The sequence below is a fragment of the Anomaloglossus baeobatrachus genome, chromosome 7 (genome assembly GCF_048569485.1).
Source record: "Anomaloglossus baeobatrachus isolate aAnoBae1 chromosome 7, aAnoBae1.hap1, whole genome shotgun sequence".
NCBI lineage: Eukaryota > Metazoa > Chordata > Amphibia > Anura > Aromobatidae > Anomaloglossus > Anomaloglossus baeobatrachus.
The window spans coordinates 253,451,611-253,476,849 of record NC_134359.1 but is presented as its reverse complement, the minus strand read 5'-3'; the positions used below and the strand labels follow the sequence as shown (position 1 = coordinate 253,476,849).

At 52.7% G+C, this 25,239-nt stretch overlaps 1 protein-coding gene across 1 annotated transcript in view; it reads right to left on the bottom strand.

Moving 5' to 3' along the window:
- PMS2 (PMS1 homolog 2, mismatch repair system component) overlaps positions 1-25,239 on the bottom strand; it is a 109,983-nt gene that overhangs the window by 48,986 nt on the left and 35,758 nt on the right. The window contains exons 5-6 of the mRNA XM_075318046.1: positions 12,019-12,202; positions 939-1,109 (exon numbers count right to left, since the gene is read on the bottom strand). Of these exons, the coding sequence (XP_075174161.1) occupies positions 939-1,109; positions 12,019-12,202 (355 nt within the window). The remainder of the gene's footprint in view (positions 1-938; positions 1,110-12,018; positions 12,203-25,239) is intronic.

Here is a 25,239-nt window from a genome sequence, read left to right as displayed (position 1 = left end):
GACTAGAAGAATGGAAGAGCAGAGGTGAGATACTCTGGACAGAAACTGGCCACTGTAAATTGGAAAACCAGTCGGACAGGTGGGTCCCTCCACCGGCTCCTCCCCAGAGGTGGGTCCCCCCACCGGCTTCTCCCCATAGGCGGGTCCCCCCACCGGCTTCTCCCCATAGGCGGGTCCCCCCACGGCTCCTCTCCATAGGCGGGTCCCCCCACGGGCTCCTCCCCACAGGCGGGTCCCCCCACCGGCTTCTCCCCACAGGCGGGTCCCCCCACTGGCTCCTCCCCCCACCGGCTTCTCCCCACAGGCGGGTCCCCCCACCGGCTCCTCTCCATAGGTGGGTCCCCCATCGGCTCCTCCCCATAGGCGGGTTCACTCATCGGCTCCTCCCCACAGGCACATCCTTGGTGGCTTCTCACCACCCACTGCCAGTGACTGCAGGCTTTCTGCTTATGCACACAGCTTGTCTGACTAGTCTCCTGTGCAGCTCCGGCTTTTTGTGTATGCTTTTCTGGGAAACGTTGCAGCATTTAAATGTCGCACCTGGCTGACATCATACAGCCAGTGTCTGGTATATGCGGCCTGTGGTTCAGTCATACATCCGCTGTCAGGAACACTAAAAATCCTTACCCTGGATATGCCTTTAAAGCATGAATAGTTCAGGTCTGACTTGTGGGATCCCGGACACAGGGATTCCACATCTGCGTTTCCAGCAAACTGGTGGCTGTGCATCCAAAACTACACGTCATTTATGGCTTATCAGGATGTGCAAAATGTAATAGAGGGTGCAAGCCCTTATGGATCAGACGTATGGCACATATCATATTAGGAGGATATAGCATAAAACCCATTTATGCTTACATAGCTGTAAATAATCTAACCATTGTTATGTTTTGCTACCTTAATATGTAAAAGGTTTAATACTGATTTGTGAGTTTTACCTGTTTCTGTCCAAATACAGCTCCAATATTTTCCTTCATGCTGCTTGAGGTACCACTTGAGCAGATGACGGGTGTCCTCTTCCCTTGGCCCACTTGATTGGTGCAATTTATACGCACGCCCGTTGAAATGATACAGTAAGCTTGTAAGATCTGAACCATTTTTGTAAATTCCTTTACAAAAAATAAATGTAAATAATAAAAAAATAAATAATATTATATAACATATACACACATTATTTTGGACACCACGGTTGCTCAGTGGTTAGCTTCTTGCAGCGCTGGGGTCCTGGGTCCAAACCCCTTAAGAACAAAATCTGCAAGGCGTTTGTATGTTCTCACTGTGTTTGCGTGGGTTTCTTCCCACACTCCAAAGACATACTGATAAGGGATTTATATTAGGAGCTCCAATAGGGACAGTGATCATGATGTCTGTACAGGATTGTGGAATTAATGTCTTCATATAAGTAAAAGTAAATGAATTATATATTTTTTAATAAACACACTATAAGGAAAAGAAGCTGCACTCAGTAGCACTCAAAGAAAAGCTAAAATTATTTTTTCTCCGGCGCTCCATTGGGAGACCCAGACGATTGGTGTATAGCACTGCCTCCGGAGGCCACACAAAGCAATTACACTAAAAAGTGTAAGGCCCCTCCCCTTCTGGCTATACACCCCCAGTGGGATCACTGGCTCACCAGTTTTCTGCTTTGTGCGAAGGAGGTCAGACATCCACGCATAGCTCCACTGTTTAGTCAGCAGTAGCTGCTGACTATATCGGATGGAAGAAAAGAGGGCCCATACTAGGGCCCCCAGCATGCTCCCTTCTCACCCCACTTGTGGTTTGTAAGGTTGAGGTACCCATTGCGGGTACAGAGGCTGGAGCCCACATGCTGCTTTCCTTCCCCATCCCCCTGAGGGGCTCTGAGGAAGTGGGATCTTACCGGCCTCCAAGCCCTGAGGCCGGGCTCCGTCCACAGACCCATTGAACCTGCTGGATAAGGAGCCGGGGTACCGTTCAGGGACAAGGCCCTGCAACTTTCAGGTACTCTGTGTCCCCGTACAGACAGGCACGCACACGCCAGACTTGCTGGGTGTGTTAGTGCGCCGGGGACAGTAGCGCTCCACGCTGGGCTTGGATCACAGCAGCTTAGCTGTGTGGATTCATGTGCTGGGAACACCGCGCCGGCCACTCTCGGAGCGGCGGCGCGGCTGGGACTTGTAGTGCGCCGGGGACTTAGCGCCGACCGCGCTTTTACGGCGGCGGCGCTTATAAATTTAGTCCCCGGCTTTTGCGGCCTAGCTCCGCTTCGTTCCCGCCCCCTCCCTGTCAATCAGGGAATGGGACAGACGCTGTGCAATCGTCAGCGCCGAGGGCTGGAGCCTTATTTACATGCTCCAGCCCTCTCACTAGGCACAGTGGGACGCAGGTTTCCCGCTTTTGGTCTGAGCACGCCCAGGGCCCGCCCCCCCCTCCACAGGACGCCGGCAGCCATTCCTGCATGCAGTCTGGCTGGAGGACGGACACAGGCTCTGGGAGACCCAGACTAGGGATTTCTGGCGACCACACACCCGCGTTTAGCGGGCGGTAAGCAGCACATTAGTGCTGGCCCCACTAGTGCCACAGTGTGTATTGGTGTACTTTTTCCTGTACCAGATATATATATATATATACTGCACTGTACGGTCGCTTCTTGGCTGTATACCCCTATATTGCTCTGAGGAGACAGCAACATGTCATCCACAAAACGCAAGGGTGCCAAGGCACGGGCTGTATACTCTGCTTGTACAGCATGTGGGGCTAATCTACCAGCAGGCTCCAACGACCCTCATTGTGTGCAATGTTCAGTCCCAGTGGCACTTCGGCAGCCAGAGCATATGGTGGTGGTAGCCCAGGCAGAGGCGCCTGTGAACCCTGCCCCGGTGACGGGGACAGAATTTGCAGTCTTTGCTGATAAAATGTCTGTGACTATGACAAAAATCCTGGAGACCTTGCAGTCCAGGCCAGTGGCTCAGACCATGGACTCTGCTGTGGCTAGGTTCCCAGGTCCCCCTCAGTTGGAACTAATCCGTACTTCGAGGGGGTCCCAGGCATCACAGGCTGAGGGCTCTGATTCTGATGACAGTCCCAGGCCGCCTAAGAGAGCTCGCTGGGAGAGACCCTCCACGTCGTCACGCGGGTCAGGGTCTCAGCGAGAAGGGTCTCTATATGATGAGACAGAGGTGGGTGATCAGGAGTCTGGTCCTGACACCGCACTCAATTTGGATACGCCAGATGGTGACGCCATGGTAAACGACCTTATAGCGGCCATCAATAGGCTGCTGGATATTTCTCCACCAGCCCCTTCAGCTGAGGAGGCAGCTGCCCAGCAGGAGAAATTCCATTTCCTGTATCCCAAGCGTAAATTGAGTACTTTTCTGGACCACTCTGACTTCAGAGAATCAATCCAGAAACACCATGCTTATCCGGACAAGCGTTTTTCCAAACGTCTTAAGGATACACGTTATCCCTTTCCCCCTGACGTGGTCAAGCGCTGGACCCAGTGTCCAAAAGTGGACCCTCCAATATCCAGGCTTGCAGCTAGATCCATAGTTGCAGTGGAGGATGGGGCTTCACTTAAAGATGCCAATGACAGACAGATGGACCTTTGGTTGAAATCTGTCTATGAAGCTATTGGCGCGTCGTTTGCTCCAGCATTCGCGGCCGTGTGGGCGCTCCAAGCTATTTCAGCTGGTCTGGCACAGGTGGACTCTTTCTTAAGTCCAGCAGTGCCGCAAGTGGCGTCCTTAACTACGCAAATGACTGCGTTTGCGACCTACGCTATCAATGCGGTACTAGAATCTACGAGCCGTACCTCAATGGCATCCGCCAACTCTGTAGTTTTGCGCAGAGCCTTGTGGTTAAAAGAATGGAAAGCAGATTCTGCTTCTAAAAAATGTTTAACCAGCTTGCCACTATCTGGAGACAGACTGTTTGGTGAGCAATTGGCGGAAATCATTAAACAGTCCAAAGGTAAGGACTCTTCCTTACCCCAGCCCAGATCAACCAAACCTCAACAGAGGAAGTGGCAGTCAAAGTTTCGGTCCTTTCGAGGCTCGGGCAAGTCCCAATTCTCCTCGTCCAAAGGGACTCAGAAAGAGCAAAGGAGCTCTGATTCCTGGCGGTCTCACTCACGCCCCAAGAAAGCAGCCGGAGGTACTGCTTCCAAGGCGGCTGCCTCATGACTTTCGGCCGCCTCCCTCCGCATCCTCGGTCGGTGGCAGGCTCTCCCGCTTTTGCGACATTTGGCTGCCACAGGTCAAAGACCAGTGGGTAACAGACATTTTGTCTCACGGGTACAGGATAGAGTTCAGTTCTCGTCCTCCGCCTCGGTTCTTCAGAACTTCCCCACATCCCGACCGAGCAGATGCCCTTCTGCAGGCGGTGCATTCTCTAAGAGCAGAAGGAGTGGTGGTCCCTGTTCCTCTTCGGGAACAAGGACAAGGTTTTTACTCCAATCTCTTTGTGGTGCCAAAAAAGGACGGCTCATTCCGTCCTGTTCTGGACCTAAAACTGCTCAACAAGCATGTGAACGCCAGGCGGTTCCGGATGGAATCCCTCCGCTCAGTCATTGCCTCAATGTCTCAAGGAGATTTCCTAGCATCAATAGACATCAAAGATGCTTATCTCCACGTGCCGATTGCTACAGAGCACCAACGCTTTCTACGTTTCGTGATAGGAGACGACCATCTTCAGTTCGTAGCTCTGCCATTTGGTCTGGCGACAGCCCCACGGGTGTTCACCAAGGTCATGGCGGCAGTGGTAGCAGTCTTGCACTCTCAGGGACATTCTGTGATCCCTTACTTGGACGATCTACTTGTCAAGGCACCCTCTCAGGAGGCATGCCAACTCAGCCTGAACGTTGCACTGGAGACTCTCCAGACGTTCGGGTGGATCATCAACTTCTCAAAGTCAAATCTGTTACCGACCCAATCACTGACGTATCTTGGCATGGAGTTTCATACTCTCTCAGCGATAGTGAAGCTTCCGCTGGACAAGCAGCGGTCACTACAGACGGGGGTGCAGGCTCTCCTTCAAAGTCAGTCGAACTCCTTAAGACGCCTCATGCACTTCCTCGGGAAGATGGTGGCGGCAATGGAGGCGGTTCCGTTTGCGCAGTTTCATCTGCGCCCACTTCAATGGGACATTCTCCGCCAATGGGACGGGAAGTCAACATCCCTGGACAGGAAAGTCTCCCTTTCCCAGACGGCCAAGGACTCTCTGCAGTGGTGGCTTCTTCCCACCTCATTATCACAGGGAAGATCCTTCCTACCACCGTCCTGGGCGGTGGTCACGACAGACGCGAGTCTGTCAGGGTGGGGAGCAGTTTTTCTCCATCACAGGGCTCAGGGTACGTGGACCCAGCAGGAGTCCACCCTTCAGATCAATGTTCTGGAAATCAAAGCAGTGTATCTTGCCCTACTAGCCTTCCAGCAGTGGCTGGAAGGAAGGCAGATCCGAATTCAGTCGGACAACTCCACAGCGGTGGCATACATCAACCACCAAGGGGGGACACGCAGTCGGCAAGCCTTCCAGGAAGTCCGGCGGATTCTGATGTGGGTGGAAGCCACGGCCTCCACCATATCCGCAGTTCACATCCCCGGCGTAGAAAACTGGGAAGCAGACTTCCTCAGTCGCCAGGGCATGGACGCAGGGGAATGGTCCCTTCACCCGGACGTGTTTCAGGAAATCTGTCGCCGCTGGGGAAGGCCGGACGTCGACTTAATGGCGTCCCGGCACAACAACAAGGTCCCAACCTTCATGGCACGGTCTCGCGATCACAGAGCTCTGGCGGCAGACGCCTTAGTGCAAGATTGGTCGCAGTTCCGGCTCCCTTATGTGTTTCCACCTCTGGCACTCTTGCCCAGGGTGCTACGCAAGATCAGATCCGACTGCAGCCGCGTCATACTCGTCGCCCCAGACTGGCCACGGAGGGCGTGGTATCCGGATCTGTGGCATCTCACGGTCGGCCAACCGTGGGCACTACCAGACCGACCAGACTTGCTGTCCCAAGGGCCGTTTTTCCATCGGAATTCTGCGGCCCTGAACCTGACTGTGTGGCCATTGAGTCCTGGATCCTAGCGTCTTCAGGATTATCCCAAGGGGTCGTTGCCACCATGAGACAGGCTAGGAAGCCCACGTCCGCTAAGATCTACCACAGAACGTGGAGGATATTCTTATCCTGGTGCTCTGCTCAGGGAGTGTCTCCCTGGCCATTTGCATTGCCTACTTTTCTTTCTTTCCTGCAATCTGGGTTAGAAAAAGGTTTGTCGCTCGGCTCCCTTAAAGGGCAAGTCTCGGCGCTATCCGTTTTTTTTTCAGAAGCGTCTAGCACGACTTTCTAAGGTACGCACGTTCCTGCAGGGGGTTTGTCATATCGTACCCCCGTACAAGCGGCCGTTAGATCCATGGGATCTCAACAGGGTACTGGTTGCCCTCCAGAAGCCGCCCTTCGAGCCTCTGAGGGAGGTTTCACTTTCTAGACTATCACAGAAAGTGGCTTTTTTGGTAGCGATCACATCTCTTCGGAGAGTGTCTGAGCTAGCAGCGCTGTCATCCAAGGCTCCCTTCCTGGTCTTCCACCAGGACAAGGTAGTGCTGCGACCCATTCAGGAGTTTCTCCCGAAGGTGGTATCCTCGTTTCATCTTAATCAGGATATCTCTTTGCCTTCTTTTTGTCCTCATGCAGTTCATCGCTATGAGAAGGATTTACATTTGTTAGATCTGGTGAGAGCACTCAGAATCTACATTTCCCGCACGGCGCCCCTGCGCCGTTCGGATGCACTCTTTGTCCTTGTCGCTGGTAAGCGCAAAGGGTCGCAGGCTTCCAAGGCCACCCTGGCTCGATGGATCAAAGAACCAATTCTTGAAGCCTACCGTTCTGCTGGGCTTCCGGTTCCATCAGGGCTGAAGGCCCATTCTACCAGAGCCGTGGGTGCGTCCTGGGCATTGCGACACCAGGCTACGGCTCAACAGGTGTGCCAGGCAGCTACCTGGTCGAGTCTGCACACTTTCACCAAACATTATCAGGTGCATACCTATGCTTCGGCGGACGCCAGCCTAGGTAGAAGAGTCCTGCAGGCGGCAGTTGCCTCCCCGTAGGGGAGGGCTGTCTTGCAACTCTAACATGAGGTATTTCTTTACCCACCCAGGGACAGCTTTTGGACGTCCCAATCGTCTGGGTCTCCCAATGGAGCGCCGAAGAAGAAGGGAATTTTGTTACTTACCGTAAATTCCTTTTCTTCTAGCTCCTATTGGGAGACCCAGCACCCGCCCTGTTGTCCTTCGGGATTTTTGGTTGTTTTTCGGGTACACATATTGTTCATGTTGAATGGTTTTCAGTTCTCCGACGTTACGTCGGAGTGAATTTGTTTAAACCAGTTCTTGGCTTTCCTCCTTCTTGCTTTTGCACTAAAACTGGTGAGCCAGTGATCCCACTGGGGGTGTATAGCCAGAAGGGGAGGGGCCTTACACTTTTTAGTGTAATTGCTTTGTGTGGCCTCCGGAGGCAGTGCTATACACCAATCGTCTGGGTCTCCCAATAGGAGCTAGAAGAAAAGGAATTTACGGTAAGTAACAAAATTCCCTTCTTTTCATCCACAAGGTACATGTTTCTAAATTGAGGATCACTGAATGAGCCGAAGTATGGGATAAACATTTTCACCTTTCCTTGATAAGCTAACCCTGTTTCTCTTAAATATTGTCCACAAACTTGTCTGGGTGAGGCCCCTTTCACACGTCAGTGATTCTGGTACGTTTGTGCTTTTTTTTAAACGTACCAGAATCACTGACATACGCAGACCCATTATAATGAATGGGTCTGCTCACACGTCAGTGATTTTTCACTGCACGTGTCTCCGTGCGGCGTACCCACGTGTGCGTGATTGCCGCACGGAGACATGTCCATTTTTTTCTGGCATCACTGTTGTCCCACGGACCACGCAGTGGTGTGGTCCGTGAAACACGTGCCAGAAAAAAACGTGCTTTTAAAATAATAAACATTTTTACTCACCCGGCTTCAGCCGCGCTCTCTGCAGCCCGTGCAGCTTGCTGCTTCTAAGCCGGCTGATTACGGTCGTGCATCTTAATGATGCACGACACAGCCGACCCGGAATCAGGTGCTGCGGGGATCAGCGCCGGCCGGATGCTGCACTGCGGGAGGATTCAGCACCACGGAGAGCGGGAGCGGGCACAGGTGAGTTGATTTCTAAGTGCAATCACGGGCCACGGAGAACGGAGCCCGGATTGCACTTAGACAACCAACGTGTGCCGTGATTCACGGCACACGCAGGGACATGTGCGTGTTTTACACGCCAGTGAAAAACGTCTGTGTTTTTCACTGACGTGTGAAACGGGCCTTAGTGGGAACATTTCCTTTGCCGAGATAATCCATCCACCTCACAGGTGTGGCATATGAAGATGCTGATCAGACAGCATGATTATTGCACAGGTGTGCCTTAGGCTGGCCACAATAAAAGGCCACTCTAATGCAAGCTTCACACGAGACGATCTATCGTGTGATTGCACGAGCGATCGTACCCGCCCCCGTTGTTTGTACATCATGAGCAATTAGTTGCCCGTGGCGCACAAAGTCGTTAAACCCCCGTCACACGCACTTACCTCCCAGGCGACGTCGCTGTGGGCGGTGAACATCCACTTCTTGAAGGGGGTGGGACGTTCGGCGTCACAGCGACGTCACACAGCGGCCGCCCAATAGAAGCGGAGGGGCGGAGATGAGCGGGACATAACATCCTGCCCACCTCCTTCCTTCCTCATTGCCGGAGGACACAGGTAAGCTGAGTTAGTCGTTCCCGGGGTGTCACACGGAGCGATGTGTGCTGCCACGGGAATGATGAACAACCGGCGCGCAGAAGGAGGAACGATTTTTTGAAACTGAGCGACGTGTCAAAGATGAACAATAAAGTGAGTATTTCTGCTCGTTCACCGTCGCTCGTAGCTGCCAGACGCTACAATATATCAAACAATGCCGGATGTGCATCACTAACGACGTGACCTCGACGACATATCGCCCAATATATCGTACTGTGTGACGCCCGCATAAGGCTAGTTTCACACATCCGGTATTTCGCTGTATTGGCAGATCCGGCACACTCCAGTACAGTGTTATACAGTACAATGACATCCCGGCAAGCTCCGGTTACATGCTGTCATGTGACCGGAGCTTGCCGGGATGCCATTGTACTGTATAACACTGTACTGGAGTGTGCCGGATCCGTCAATACAGCGAAATGCCGGATGTGTGAAACTAGCCTAAAATGTGCAGTTTTACAGTATTCGGGGGGTTTTGGAGGGGTCAGAAAAAGTCAGTATCTGGTTTTATCACCATCTGCCATCTTCACTGTATAGGGAAAACCGGAATTCATCTGTGAAGAGAACACATCTCCAACGTGCCAGATGCCAGAGAATGTGACCATTCGCCCACTCAAGTCTGTTATGTTGATGAACTACAGCCAGGTGGAGACCCCGATGAGGACGACGAGCAGAAGATGACCTTCCCAGAGATGGTTTTTGACAGTCAATTCCTTGGTTAGGCACCGATTGTCATAGCAGTTGTCCAGGTGGCTGATCTCAGACAATCTTGGAGGTGAAGATGCTGGATGTGTAGGTCTTGGGCCGGTGTGGTTACACATGGTCTGCGGTTGTGAGGTCGGTTGGATTTACTGCCAAATTCTCTGAAACACCTTTAGAAACGACTTATGGTGAGGAAATGAACATTTACTTCAAGGGCAGCCGCTCTGGCATTCCTGCAGTCAGCATGCCAATTACACACTCCCTCAAAGCTTGCAACAACCTGTGGCATTGTGCTATGTGATAACACTACACATCTAAGGGGGGCTTTACACGTTGCGACATCGCTTCCGAAATATTGTCGGGGTCACGTCGTTAGTGACGCACATCCGGCACCGGTAGCGACATCGCAACGTGTAAATCCTAGGTGCGACGATAAACGATCGTAAAAGAGTCGAAAATCGGTGATCTGTGTAGCGTCGTTCATTTCCATAATGTCGTTACTGCTGCAGGTACGATGTTGTTTGTCGTTCCTGCAGCTCCACACATCGCTGTGTGTAAACCCGCAGGAGCGACAAACATCTCCTTACCTGCGTCCACCGGCAATGCATAAGGGAGAAGATGGGCGGGATGTTATGTCCTGCTCATCTCCACCCCTCCGCTTCTATTGGCCGGCCGATTAGTGACGTCGCGGTGACGCCGCTGTGACGCCGAACGCACCTCCCCTTTGAAGGAGGGATTGTTCAGCAGTCACAGCGACGTCACCGAGCATGTATGTGCGTGTGAATCTGCCGTAGCGATAATGTTCGCCACGGCAGCAATCACCACATATTGCATGTGCAACGGGGGCGGGTGCTATCGCGCTGGACATCACTAGCAATTGCTAGCGATGTCGCAACGTGTAAAGCCCGCCTTAGAGTGGCCAGAATAAGGCACACCTGTGCAATAATCATGTTGTCTTAGCATCTGGACATGCCACATCTGTGAGGTGGATGGATTATCTCAGCAATGGAGAAGAATCGCTCACTAACACAGATTTAGACAAATTTGTGAACATGATCAGAGAGAAAAAGTCTTAGATCTTGGAGTTCAGCTCATGAACAATGGGAGGAAAAAAAACAAAACAAAAGTTTATATTATTGTTCAGTATATAAAAAAGCGGCAGCATCAATCCTCTGGAGTATGAATGCAATCCTCTCCAGATTTAATGGCTCCTAGATCACAAAATTTTTGCGTTTATAACACACACACACACACACACACACACTATATTACATATACAGTGGAACCTCGCTTAACGAGTAACCCACTTAACGAGAATTTCGCTTAACAAGCAAAGCTTTCTGTAAATTTGTAACCCGCTTTACGAGAAAGCTTTGCTGTAGAAGCGAAATCCTCACCGCACATACTTCCGGTTCCGTACATCCACCGCGCTCTGACCTGCACTTGCGGTCCACACAAACACACACAAACACACGCGCACGCACACACATACAGTATTTTATGCTCACCTTACCTTCCGTTCCACCGCCGGGCTCATGGGTTTTGTAGTTCCCGGGTACATCGCGACGTGCTCGCCGCGAACTACAAGTACCATGAGGCTGGCGGTGGAACAGAAGGTAAGGTGAGCATATAATATGTGTACCTTCCGTTTCATCGCGGCCTCCTGGGTCCTGTAGTTCGCCGCTCCACTCCACTCCACTCCAGGCTGTACATCTGCATCCATAGCGACGAAGCAGGAACTTCCTGGTTCCTGCCACCGCTACTCAAAGGCAGCGCGCTGGCCAATCAGAGCGGCTCTGCCTTTGACGTCAGAGCTGTGGCAGGAAGTTCCTCCCTCGTCGTTATGGTAACCCGATACACGGCCCGTACCGGAGAACAGCAAGTCCCAGGAGACGGGCGATGGAACGGAAGGTAAGGTGAGCATATAATATGTGCGTATGTGTGCGTGCTTGTGTGTGTTTGTACATGTGGGGAAAGATAGAATAGGGGACCAGGATGGGACATTTAACAAGTTGTGGAAGGAATTGTCTGCATTGCAATGATTTCCTATGGGAAATCTTGCTCTGCTAAACGAGTAACTGGGTTAACAAGCACATTCCCAGAACGGACTGTTCTCGTTAAGCAAGGTTCCACTGTATATATATATACATACACACATATATACACATATATACATATACACACATACCATATGACAAGGTGTACTTGATGTGCACAGTATATACCATTAAAGAAAACCTGGGGAGCCTGACAGCAATTAATGCTGCCCAAACTGGAAACTATGGATCTCCAATGACTTGTCTAAATGCCAAGTTCCCCGCAGTGTCTCCGCACCCAGACCCCCTACACTGACAGGTCTCGTCCTATAATCACACAGGATGAGACCCATCAGTTCACTTTGATGTTTCACATTTGCTTTACTAAGCATGCTGATGGCGTTTCATGTACTGGTGCAGTGCTAGTGCGGATGGGGCTTTCAGTCCCATTATTTTGGCTCTAGCAGCCACTCACCTTTTTAGTGTTTCTCTGGAACTCCTTGTGCCGCACCGGCAGGGTATAGAAGAGCTGCTGCACGCTGACCATTGTTCCTTGCTGTCGCGGAAGTGGAGATTTCTGAATGATTTTTCCATTTTGGTCAAACACTAGACGAATGCCCACCTTCGCTGATTTATGGCAGGTAAAAATCGACAAATCACTGTAGGAAAAAAATATATATTAAGAAGGGAATTTTGTTTACTTACCGTAAATTCCTTTTCTTCTAGCTCCAATTGGGAGACCCAGACAATTGGGTGTATAGCTACTGCCTCCGGAGGCCGCACAAAGTACTACACTTAAAAGTGTAAGGCCCCTCCCCTTCTGGCTATACACCCCCCCGTGGGATCACGGGTTCCTCAGTTTTAGTGCAAAAGCAAGAAGGAGGAAAGCCAATAACTGTTTCAAAAACAAATTCAATCCGATAAACAACATCGGAGAACTGAACTTATCAACATGAACAACATGTGCACCCGAAAAACAAAATCCCTAAGAAAAAACAGGGCGGGTGCTGGGTCTCCCAATTGGAGCTAGAAGAAAAGGAATTTACGGTAAGTAAACAAAGAAGGGAATTTTGTTACTTACCGTAAATTCCTTTTCTTCTAGCTCCAATTGGGAGACCCAGACGATTGGGTGTATAGCTTATGCCTCCGGAGGCCACACAAAGTATTACACTAAAAAGTGTAAGGCCCCTCCCCTTCTGCATATACACCCCCCGTGGGATCACGGGCTCCTCAGTTTTAGTGCAAAAGCAAGAAGGAGGAAAGCCAATAACTGGTTAAACAAATTCAATCCGAAGGAACATCGGAGAACTGAAACCATTCAACATGAACAACATGTGTACCCGAAAAAAACAAAAATCCCGAAGGAAACAGGGCGGGTGCTGGGTCTCCCAATTGGAGCTAGAAGAAAAGGAATTTACGGTAAGTAACAAAATTCCCTTCTTCTTCGGCGCTCCATTGGGAGACCCAGACGATTGGGACGTCCAAAAGCAGTCCCTGGGTGGGTAAATTAATACCTCAAGTTAGGGCCGTAAAACAGCCCTTCCCTACATGGAGGCAACCGCCGCCTGCAGGACTCTCCTACCTAGGCTGGCATCCGCCTAAGCGTAGGTATGCACCTGATAATGCTTGGGAAAGTGTGCAGACTCGACCAGGTAGCTTCCTGGCACACCTGCTGAGCCGTAGCCTGGTGCCGTAATGCCCAGGACGCACCCACGGCTCTGGTAGAATGGGCCTTCAGCCCTGATGGAACCGGAAGCCCAGCAGAACGGTAGGCTTCAAGAATTGGTTCCTTGATCCATCGAGCCAGGGTGGATTTGGAAGCCTGCGACCCTTTACGCTGACCAGAGTCAAGTACGAGCGCATCCGAGCGGCGCAGGGGCGCCGTGCGGGAAATGTAGATTCTGAGTGCTCTCACCAGATCCAACAAATGCAAATCCATTTCATATCGATGAACTGGATGAGGACAAAAGGAAGGTAAGGAGATATCCTGATTGAGAAGAAAGGGGGATACCACCTTAGGGAGAAACTCAGGAATCAGGCGCAGCACTACCTTGTCTTGGTGAAACACCAGGAAGGGAGCTTTGGCTGACCGCGCTGCTAGTTCGGACACTCTCCGAAGAGATGTGACCGCTACCAGAAAGGCCACTTTCTGTGAAAGTCGAGAAAGTGAAACATCCCTCAGAGGCTCGAAGGACGGCTTCTGGAGAGCAATTAGTACCCTGTTCAGATTCCATGGGTCTAACGGCCTCTTGTACGGAGGGACAATGTGACAAACCCCCTGCAGGAACGTGCGTACCTGAGGAAGTCGTGCTAGGCGCTTCTGAAAGAATACAGACAGCGCTGGGACTTGTCCTTTAAGGGAGCCGAGCGACAAACCTTTTTCCAAACCAGAGCAGGAAGGAAAGAAAAGTAGGCAATGCAAATGGCCAGGGAGACACTCCCTGAGCAGAGCACTAAGATAAGAATATCTTCCACGTCCTGTGGTAGATCTTGGCAGACGTCGGCTTCCTAGCCCGTCTCATGGTGGCAATGACGTCTTGAGATAATCCTGAAGACGCTAGGATCCAGGACTCAATGGCCACACAGTCAGGGTCAGGGCCGTAAAATTCAGACAGAAAAAACGGCCCTTGGGACAGTAAGTCTGGCCGGTCTGGTAGTGCCCACGGTTGGCCGACCGTGAGATGCCACAGATCCGGGTACCACGACCTCCTCGGCCAGTCTGGGGCGACGAGGATGGCGCGGCGGCAATCGGAGCTGATCTTGCGTAGCACTCTGGGCAACAGTGCCAGAGGGGGAAACACATAGGGTAGCTGGAACTGCGACCCATCCTGAACTAAGGCGCCTGCCGCCAGAGCTCTTTGATCGTGAGACCGCGCCATGAAAATCGGGACCTTGTTGTTGTGCCGAGATGCCATTAGGTCGACGTCCGGCATCCCCCAGCGGCTACAGATTTCCTGAAACACGTCCGGGTGCAGAGACCATTCCCCTGCGTCCATACCCTGGCGACTGAAGAAGTCTGCTTCCCAGTTTTCTACGCCCGGGATGTGAACTGCGGATATGGTGGATGCTCTGTCTTCCACCCACATCCGAATCCGCCGGACTGCCTGGGAGGCTTGCCGACTGCGTGTTCCGCCTTGGTGGTTGATGTATGCCACCGCTGTGGAGTTGTCCGACTGACTTCGGATCTGTTTGCCTTCCAGCCACTGCTGGAAGGGTTGCAGGGCAAGATACACTGCCCAGATTTCCAGAACATTGATCTGAAGGGTGGACTCTTGCTGAGTCCACGTACCCTGCGCCCTGTGGTGGAGAAAGACTGCTCCCCACCCTGACAGACTCGCGTCTGTCGTGACCACCGCCCAGGATGGGGGTAGGAAGGACTTTCCTTTTGACAATGAGGTGGGAAGAAGTCACCACTGAAGAGAGTCCTTGACCGTCTGAGAAAGGGAGACGTTCCTGTCTAGGGACGTCGACTTCCCATCCCATTGGCGGAGAATGTCCCATTGCAGTGGACGCAGATGAAACTGCGCGAAAGGGACTGCCTCCATTGCTGCTACCATCTTCGCTAAGAAGTGCATGAGGCGTCTTAAGGGGTGTGACTGGCCTTGAAGGAGAGACTGCACCCCCGTCTGTAGTGAACGCTGTTTGTCCAACGGAAGCTTCACTATCGCTAAGAGAGTATGAAACTCCATGCCAAGATATCTCAGCGATTGGGTCGGGGTCAGAATTAACTTTGAAAAGTTGATGATGCACCCGAAACTCTGGAGAGTCTCCAGCGCAACGTTCAGGCTGTGTTGGCATGCCTCTTGAGAGGGTGCCTTGACAAGTAGATCGTCCAAGTAAGGGATCACAGAGTGACCCTGAGAGTGCAGGACTGCTACCACTGCTGCCATGACCTTGGTGAAAACCCGTGGGGCTGTCGCCAGACCGAAGGGCAGGGCTACGAACTGAAGATGCTCGTCTTCTATAACGAATCGTAGCAAACACTGGTGCACTGGAGCAATCGGCACGTGGAGATAAGCATCCTGATGTCTATTGATGCTAGGAAATCTCCTTGAGACATTGAGGCAATGACGGAGCGGAGGGATTCCATCCGGAACCGCCTGGTTTTCATGTGTTGAGCAGTTATAGGTCCAGAACGGAACGGAAAGAGCCGTCCTTTTTTGGCACCACAACCAGATTGGAGTAAAAACCGTGACCTTGTTCCTGCAGAGGAACAGGGATTACCACTCCTTCTGCCTGCAGAAGAGCATCGGCTCGGTCGGGAGGTGGGGAAGTTCTGAAGAATCGAGCCGGAGGACGAGAACAGAACTCTATCCTGTACACGTGAGACAAAATGTCTCTCACCCACCGGTTTTTGACCTGTGGCAGCTAAATGTCGCCAAAGCGGGAGAGTCTGCCACCGACCGCGGATGCGGAGAGAGAGGGCTGAAAGTCATGAGGAAACCGCCTTGGTAGCGGTTCCTCCGGCTGCCTTCTTTGGGCGTGATTGAGCCCGCCAGGAATCTGAGCCTCTCTGAGCCTTTTGAGTCCTTATGGACGAGGAAAACTGGGACCTGCCCGAGCCTGGAAAGGATCGAAACCTCGACTGTCCTTTCCTCTGTTGGGTTTTGTTTGATCTGGGCTGGTGTAAGGAAGAATCCTTACCCTTGGACTGTTTAATGATTTCATCCAATCGCTCACCAAACAGTCTGACACCAGATAATGGCAAACTGGTTAAACACTTTTTGGAAGCAGAATCTGCCTTCCATTCCCTTAACCACAAGGCTCTGCGTAAAAACCACGGAGTTGGCGGACGCCACTGACGTACGGCTCGTAGAGTCCAGGACAGCATTAATAGCGTAAGTCGCAATGCAAACATATGCGAGGTTAAGGACGCCATCTGCGGCACAGATATACGTGTGCCAGTGTCCGACTGCGCAAGACCAGCTGAAATAGCTTGGAGCGCCCATACGGCTGCGAATGCCGGAGCAAACGACACGCCGATAGCTTCATAGACAGATTTCAACCAGAGGTCCATCTGTCTGACAATGGCATCTTTAAGTGAAGTCCCATCTTCCACTGCAACTATGGATCTAGCCGCAAGCCTGGAGATTGGGGGATCCACCTTTGGACACTGGGTCCAGCGCTTGACCACGTCAGGGGGAAAGGGATAACGTGTATCCTTAAGACGTGTGGAGAAACGCTTGTCTGGATAAGCGTGGTGTTTCTGGACTGCTTCTCTGAAGTCAGAGTGGCCCAAAAAAGTACTGAATTTACGCTTGGGATACCTGAAATGGAATTTCTCCTGCTGCGAAGCTGACTCCTCCACTGGAGGGGCTGAGGGAGAAATATCCACCAGTCTATTGATGGACGCTATGAGATCGTTCACCATGGCGTCACTATTAGGAGCATCCAGATTGAAAGCGGTCTCAGGATCAGAATCCTGATCAGCTACCTCTGCCTCATCATACAGAGAATCCTCTCGCTGAGACCCTGACTAGTGTGTGAAGTCGAGGGTCTCTCCCAGCGAGCTCGCTTAGGCTGACTGGGACTGTCGTCCGTGCAGAGCCTTCAGCCTGGGATGTATGGGACCCCCTTGGAGCACGTATTAGTTCCAACTGAGGGAGACCGGGGGGCATTGTTCAACAGTGCCCATTGTCTGAGTCACCGGCCTGGACTGCAAGTTTCTAGAATCTTGGTCATAGTCCCAGACATTTTATCCGCAAAAAACTGCAAACTCTGTCCTCTGGACAGTTTCACAGGTGGCTCTCTCTGGGCCACCACTAGCAGAGACTCTACCCAATGGGGGTTAGTGGAACCTGCCGGTAAAACAGCCTCACATGCGGTACAGACAGCATAGAAAGCCTGTGCCTTGGCACCCTTGCTTTTCTGCGGACGACATGCTGTTGTCTCCTCAGAGCAATCCAGGGGTATCTAGCCAAAAAGCGACCGTACAGTGCAAATATAGGTACAAGCATAAAGTACACCAAACACTGTGGCACTAGTGGGGTCAGCACCAAGGTGCTGCTTACCGCCCGCTTAAGCGGGTGTGTGGTCGCCAGAATCCCTTGACCGGGTCTCCCAGAGCCTGTGTCCGTTCTCCAGCTTAGACTGCATGCAGGAATGGCTGCCGGCGTCCTGTGAAGAGGGGCGGGCCGTGGGCGTGCCCCAGACAACGAGCGGGAAACTGGCGTCCCACTGTGCCCAGTGAGGGGGCTGGAGTATGTAAATAAGACTCCAGCCCTCGGTGCTGACCACTGTACAGCGTCCCGCCCCTTCCCTGACTGGCAGGCCCGGGGGCGGGAAGGAAACGAAACTAGGCCGCAAAAGCCGGGGACTCGATTTATAAGCGCTGCCGTCGTAAAAGCACGGTCAGCGCGGAAGTCCCCGGCGCACCACAAGTCTCATCCGCGCCGCAGCTTCTAGCAGCGGCCGGCGCGGCAGTTTCCCACACATTAACTCACTCAGCTAAGCTGCAGTGAGTATAGCCCCAGCGCGCAGCGCTGTTGTCCCCGGCGCACTAACACACCCAGCATGCTGGTGTGTGTGTGCGTGGTCTGTACGGGGACACAGAGTACCTTAACGTTGCAGGGCCTTGTCCCTGACGATACTCAGCTCCATTCCAGCAGGATCTCCGGGTCTGTGGATGGAGCCCGGCCTCAGAGCCTGGAGGCCGGTAAGATCCCACTTCACCCAGAGCCCTCAGGGGGATGGGGAAAGAAAGCAGCATGTGGGCTCCAGCCTCCGTACCCGCAATGGGTACCTCAACCTTAACAAACACCGCCGACAAAAGTGGGGTGAGAAGGGAGCATGCTGGGGGCCCTAGTATGGGCCCTCTTTTCTTCCATCCGACATAGTCAGCAGCTGCTGCTGACTAAACAGTGGAGCTATGCGTGGATGTCTGACCTCCTTCGCACAAAGCATAAAACTGAGGAGCCCGTGATCCCACGGGGGGTGTATATGCAGAAGGGGAGGGGCCTTACACTTTTTAGTGTAATACTTTGTGTGGCCTCCGGAGGCATAAGCTATACACCCAATCGTCTGGGTCTCCCAATGGAGCGCCGAAGAAATTCCCTTCTTCTTTGTCGCTCCTAATTGGGAGACCCAGACAATTGGGACGTCCAAAAGCAGTCCCTGGGTGGGTAAAAGAATACCTTGTGATAGGGCTGTCAAGCAGACCTTTCCTACAGGTGGGCCACCGCCGCCTGAAGGACTTGTCTACCTAGGCCGGCATCCGCCGAAGCGTAGGTATGCACCTGATAATGTTTGGTAAAAGTGTGCAGACTCGACCAGGTAGCCGCCTGGCACACCTGCTGAGCCGTAGCCTGATGCCGTAATGCCCAGGACGCACCCACGGCTCTGGTAGAATGGGCCTTCAGTCCAGATGGAATCGGAAGCCCAGCAGAACGGTAGGTGTGAAGAATTGGTTCCTTGATCCACCGCGCAAGGGTGGATTTGGAAGCTTGCGACCCTTTACGCTGACCAGCGACCAGGATAAAGAGTGCATCCGAGCGGCGCAGGGGCGCCGTGCGGGAAATGTAGATCCTTGTCCTGGTGAAACACCAGGAAGGGAGATTTGCAAGATAACGCCGCCAGCTCGGACACTCTCCGAAGAGACGTGACCGCCACTAGAAAAGCCACTTTCTGTGAAAGCCGAGAAAAGGAAATCTCCTTCATAGGCTCGAAAGGCGGCTTCTGAAGAGCAATTAGAACCTTGTTCAGATCCCAGGGCTCCAACGGCCGCTTCTAAGGAGGGACGATATGACAAACTCCTTGCAGGAACGTGCGTACCTTAGGAAGTCGCGCTAGGCGTTTCTGAAAAAATACGGATAGCGCGGAGACTTGACCTTTAAGGGAGCTAAGCGACAAACCTTTTTCCAACCCAGACTGCAGGAAGGAAAGAAAATAGGTAATGCAAATGGCCAGGGAGAAACTCCCTGGGCAGAGCACCAAGATGGGAATATCTTCCACGTCCTGTGGTAGATCTTGGCGGAGGATGGTTTCCTAGCCTGTCTCATGGTGGCAACCACCTCATGAGATAAACCTGAGGCCCCTAGGATCCAGGACTCAATGGCCACACAGTCAGGTTCAGGGCCGCAGAATTCAGATGGAAAAACGGCCCTTGAGACAGCAAGTCTGGACGGTCTGGTAGCGCCCACGGTTGGCCTACCGTGAGGTGCCACAGATCCGGGTACCACGACCTCCTTGGCCAGTCTGGAGCGACGAGAATGGCGCGGCGGCAGTCGGACCTGATCTTTCGGAGCACTCTGGACAACAGTGCCAGAGGTGGGAACACATAAGGTAGCCGGAACTGTGACCAATCTTGAACTAAGGCGTCTGCCGCCCAAGCTCGGTGATCGTGAGATCGTGCCATGAAAACCGGTACCTTGTTGTTGTGTCGTGACGCCATCAGGTCGACGTCCGGCATCCCCCAGCGGCGACAGATCTCCTGAAACACGTCCGGGTGAAGGGACCATTCCCCTGCGTCCATGCCCTGGCGACTGAGAAAATCTGCTTCCCAGTTTTCCACGCCTGGGATGTGAACTGCGGATATGGTGGATGCTGTGTCTTCCACCCACGACAGAATCCGCCTTACTTCCTGGAAGGCTTGCCGACTGCGTGTTCCCCCTTGGTGGTTGAAGTACGCCACCGCCGTGGAATTGTCCGACTGAATTCGGATCTGCTTGCCTTCCAGCCACTGTTGGAAGGCTTGCAGGGCAAGATAGACTGCTCTGATTTCCAGAACATTGATCTGAAGGGTGGACTCTTTCCGAGTCCACGTACCCTGAGCCCTGTGGTGAAGAAACACTGCTCCCCACCCTGATAGGCTCGCATCTGTCGTGACTACCGCCCAGGATGGGGGTAGGAACGACCTTACTTTTGACAAAGAGGTGGGAAGAAGCCACCACCGGAGAGAATCCTTGGCTGTCTGAGAGAGGGAGACATCCCTGTCGAGGGACGTCGACTTCCCGTCCCATTGGCGGAGAATGTCCCATTGTAGAGGACGCAGATGAAACTGCGCGAAAGGGACTGCTTCCATTGCTGCCACCATTTTCCCTAGGAAATGCATGAGGCGCCTCAAGGTGTGCGACTGGCCCTGAAGGAGAGATTGCACCCCTGTCTGCAGCGAGCACTGCTTGTCCAGTGGAAGTTTCACTATCGCTGAGAGAGTATGAAACTCCATGCCAAGATATGTTAGTGATTGGGTCGGGGTTAGATTTGACTTTGCAAAGTTGACAATCCACCCGAAACTCTGGAGAGTCTTCAGTGCCACGTTCAAACTGTGTTGGCATGCCTCTTGAGAGGGTGCCTTGATAAGTAGATCGTCCAAATACGGAATCACAGAGTGACCCTGCGAGTGCAGGACTGCTACTACTGCTGCCATGACCTTGGTGAAGACCCGAGGGGCTGTCGCCAGCCCGAAAGGTAGCGCTACGAACTGCAGGTGTTCGCTTCCTATAACGAAGCGTAGAAAACGCTGATGCTCTGGCGCAATCGGCACGTGGAGATAAGCATCTTTGATGTCTATTGATGCTAGGAAATCTCCTTGAGACATTGAGGCGATGACGGAGCGGAGAGATTCCATCCGGAACCTCCTGGTTTTTACGTGTTTGTTGAGCAACTTTAGATCCAGGACGGGACGAAACGACCCGTCCTTCTTTGGCACCACAAACAAATTGGAGTAAAAACCGTGACCTTGTTCCTGAAGAGGAACGGAAGTCACCACTCCTTCCGCCTTTAGAGCGGCCACCGCCTGCAGCAGAGCATCGGCCCGGTCGGGCGGTGGAGAAGTTCTGAAGAAACGAGTTGGAGGACGAGAGCTGAACTCTATCCTGTACCCGTGAGACAGAATGTCTCTCACCCAACGGTCTGTGACCTGTGGCAGCCAAATGTCGCCAAAGCGGGAGAGCCTGCCACCGACCGAGGGTGCGGAAAGAGGAGACTGAGAGTCATGAGGAAGCCGTCTTGGTGACGGTTCTTCCTGCTGTCTTTTTTGGGCGTGATTGAGTCCGCCAAGAATCTGAGCCTCTCTGATCCTTTTGAGTCCTCTTAGACGAGGAGAATTGGGACCTGCCTGAGCCTCGAAAGGACCGAAAACCAGACTGACCCCTCCTTTGTTGGGGTTTGTTTTGTCTGTGTTGAGGTAAGGATGAATCCTTACCCTTGGAGTGTTTAATGATTTCATCCAAACGCTCACCAAACAATCGGTCACGAGAAAAAGGCAAACTGGTTAAGCACTTCTTGGAAGCAGAATCTGCCTTCCATTCTCTCAACCACAAGGCTCTGCGTAAAACTACGGAGTTGGCTGACGCCACCGCCGTACGGCTCGTAGAGTCTAGGACAGCATTAATCGCGTAAGACGCGAATGCAGACATCTGAGAGGTCAATGGTGCCACCTGCGGAGCAGATGTACGTGTGACAGTGTCGACTTGTGTAAGCCCAGCTGAAATAGCTTGGAGTGCCCATACGGCTGCGAATGCTGGCGCCAACGACGCTCCAATAGCTTCATAGATGGATTTCAACCAGAGCTCCATCTGTCTGTCAGTGGCATCTTTAAGTGCCGCTCCATCTTCCACTGCAACTAAGGATCTAGCTGCAAGCCTGGAGATTGGAGGGTCCACCTTGGGACACTGGGTCCAGCCCTTGACCACGTCAGGGGGAAAAGGATAGCGTGTATCTTTAAGCCGTTTGGAAAACCGCTTATCAGGATAAGCGTGGTGTTTCTGGATTGCGTCTCTAAAGTCAGAGTGGTCCAGAAAAGAGCTTAATTTACGCTTGGGATATCTGAAATGGAATTTCTCATGCTGTGAAGCTGACTCCTCCGCAGGAGGAGCTGGCGGAGAAATATCTAACATCTTATTGATGGACGCTATAAGATCATTCACTATGGCGTCACCATCCGGTGTATCCAGATTGAGAGCGGTCCCAGGATCAGAATCCTGATCAGTTACATCCGCCTCATCACCCATAGATTCATCCCGCTGGGATCCTGACCAGTGAGACGAAGTTGAGGGCCCCTCATAGCGAGCCCGCTTAGGCTGTCTGGGACTGTCGTCCGAGTCAGAGCCGTCACCCTGGGGTGCATGTGACACCCCCGGAGCCCGGAAGTGTTCCAGCTGAGGGGGACCAGGGAGCAATGATTCAACAGTGTCCGTGGTCTGAGTTACTGGTCTAGACTGCAATGTTTCAAGAATCTTAGACATCGTCATAGACAATCTATCAGCAAAAGCTGCAAACTCCGTTCCTGTCACCTGGACAGCATTCACAGGTGTTACACCCTGGGTCACGTCTAGCAGAGGCCCCGGCTGAGCAAGTGCTGCAGGGGCCGAGCACTGCACACAATGGGGGTCAGTGGAACCTGCCGGTAGAGCAGCCCCACATGCGGTACAGGCAGCATATAAAGTCTGTGCCTTGGCACCCTTGCGTTTAACGGACGACATGCTGTTGCCTCCTTGCAATCTAGGAGGGTATATAGCCGAGAATCACCAGCGACCGTACAGTGAAAAGTATTTGCAAACACAAAATACCAAGTACACAACGGCACAAGTGGGGGTGAGCCCTTGAGGGCTGCTTACCGCCCGCTGAAAAGCGGGTATGAGGTCGTAGAATCCCGTGTCTGGGTCTCCCAGGCTCCCCTCTCCAGCTCAGCGTGCAGACAGGAATGGCTGCCGGCGTCCTGTGAAGAGGGGCGGACCGTGGGCGTGCCACAAACAAAGTGCGGGAAACTGCGTCCTACTGTGCCTGGTGTGAGGGCTGGAGTATGTAAAACAGACTCCAGCCCTCAGCGCTGATGCTCTGTACGGCGTCCCGCCCTCCTCCTGACTGTCAGGTGCGGAGGCGGGAACGAGACGAACTAGGCCGCAAAAGCCGGGGACTGTAGTAATAAGCACGGCCGTGATATATGCACGGCCAGCGCGGAAGTCCCCGGCGCACCACAAGTCCCAGCCGCGTCGCAGTGTGACTGACCCCAGCGGCCGGCGCGACCGTTCGCCCTAAGTCTACCCACTCAGCCAAGCTGTAGTGAGGAAATGGCAAGCGCAGCAGCGCTGATGTCCCCGGCGCACTAACACACCCAGCCATGCTGCGGTGTGCGCGCGGTATGCACGGGGACACAGAGTACCTTGACGGAGCAGGGCCTGTCCCTGACGATACTCAGCTCCATATCCAGCGGCTTCTCCAGGGGCTGCGGATGGAGCACGGTCTCAGTGCCTGGAGACCGGTAAAGTCCCACTTCACCCGGAACCCTAATGGGGATGGGGAAGGAATCAGCATGTGGGCTCCAGCCTCCGTACCCGCAATGGGTACCTCAACCTTAACAAACACCGCCGACAGAAAGTGGGGTGAGAAGGGAGCATGCTGGGGGCCCTGTATGGGCCCTCTTTTCTTCCATCCGACATAGTCAGCAGCTGCTGCTGACTAAACAGTGGAGCTATGCGTGCGTGTCTGACCTCCTTCGCACAAAGCAAAAAACTGGGGAACCCGTGATCCCACGGGGGGGTGTATAGCCAGAAGGGGAGGGGCCTTACACTTTTAAGTGTAGTACTTTGTGCGGCCTCCGGAGGCAGTAGCTATACACCCAATTGTCTGGGTCTCCCAATTAGGAGCGACAAAGAAAATTAAAAATCATACATAACAGCCTGTAATAACGATGAAGAGATACAGAATAAAGAGAATTTTGTTTACTTACCGTAAATTCTTTTTCTTATAGTTCCGTATTGGGAGACCCAGACCATGGGTGTTTAGCTTCTGCCTCCGGAGGACACACAAAGTACTACACTTAAAAGTGTAGCTCCTCCCTCTGAGCTTATACACCCCCTGGTGAGCCAGTCCCAGCCAGTTTAGTGCAAAAGCTGAAGGAGAATAGCTACCCACAAGTAGAACAGAGCAAGAGCCGGAACAACCGGAGACTCTGTCTTGACAACAGCCGGTGATAACACGCGGAGCAAGAAACTGCCAACGGGCAACAGGGAGGGAGCTGGGTCTCCCAATACGGAACTATAAGAAAAAGAATTTACGGTAAGTAAACAAAATTCTCTTTTTCTTTATCGTTCCTTTGGGAGACCCAGACCATGGGATGTTCCAAAGCAGTCCCTGGGTGGGAAATAAACAGAAAAACTAAGAAGTAGGCAGAACCTAACTTCACAAGTGGGCGACAGCCGCCTGAAGGATGCGTCTGCCCAAGCTCGCATCTGCCGAAGCATGAGCATGCACTTGGTAGTGCTTCGAGAAGGTATGCAGGCTAGTCCAAGTGGCAGCCTGACAGACTTGTTGAGCCGTAGCCTGGTGCCTAAAAGCCCAAGAGGCACCGACAGCTCTGGTCGAGTGTGCTTTGATCCCCAGCGGGGGAGGCACCTGAGTACTCTGGTAGGCGTCCGAAATGGTCGATCTAATCCAACGGGCTAAGGTCGGCTTAGAAGCAGAGAGGCCCTTGCGCCGGCCTGTGGTTAGCACAAAAAGAGAGGTGCACCTCCTGAGCGCAGCGGTGCGAGATACATAGATCCGGAGAGCACGCACCAGATCTAGAGTATGCAGCGCTTTTTCAAAGCGATGAACAGGGGCCGGACAGAAGGAAGGTAAGGTAATGTCCTGGTTACGGTGGAAGGGAGAGACCACCTTAGGAAGAAAGTCCGGAGTCGGACGGAGAACCACCTTGTCTTGATGAAAAACTAAAAAAGGTGACTCCGAGGAGAGCGCAGCCAAATCAGAGACTCTCCTG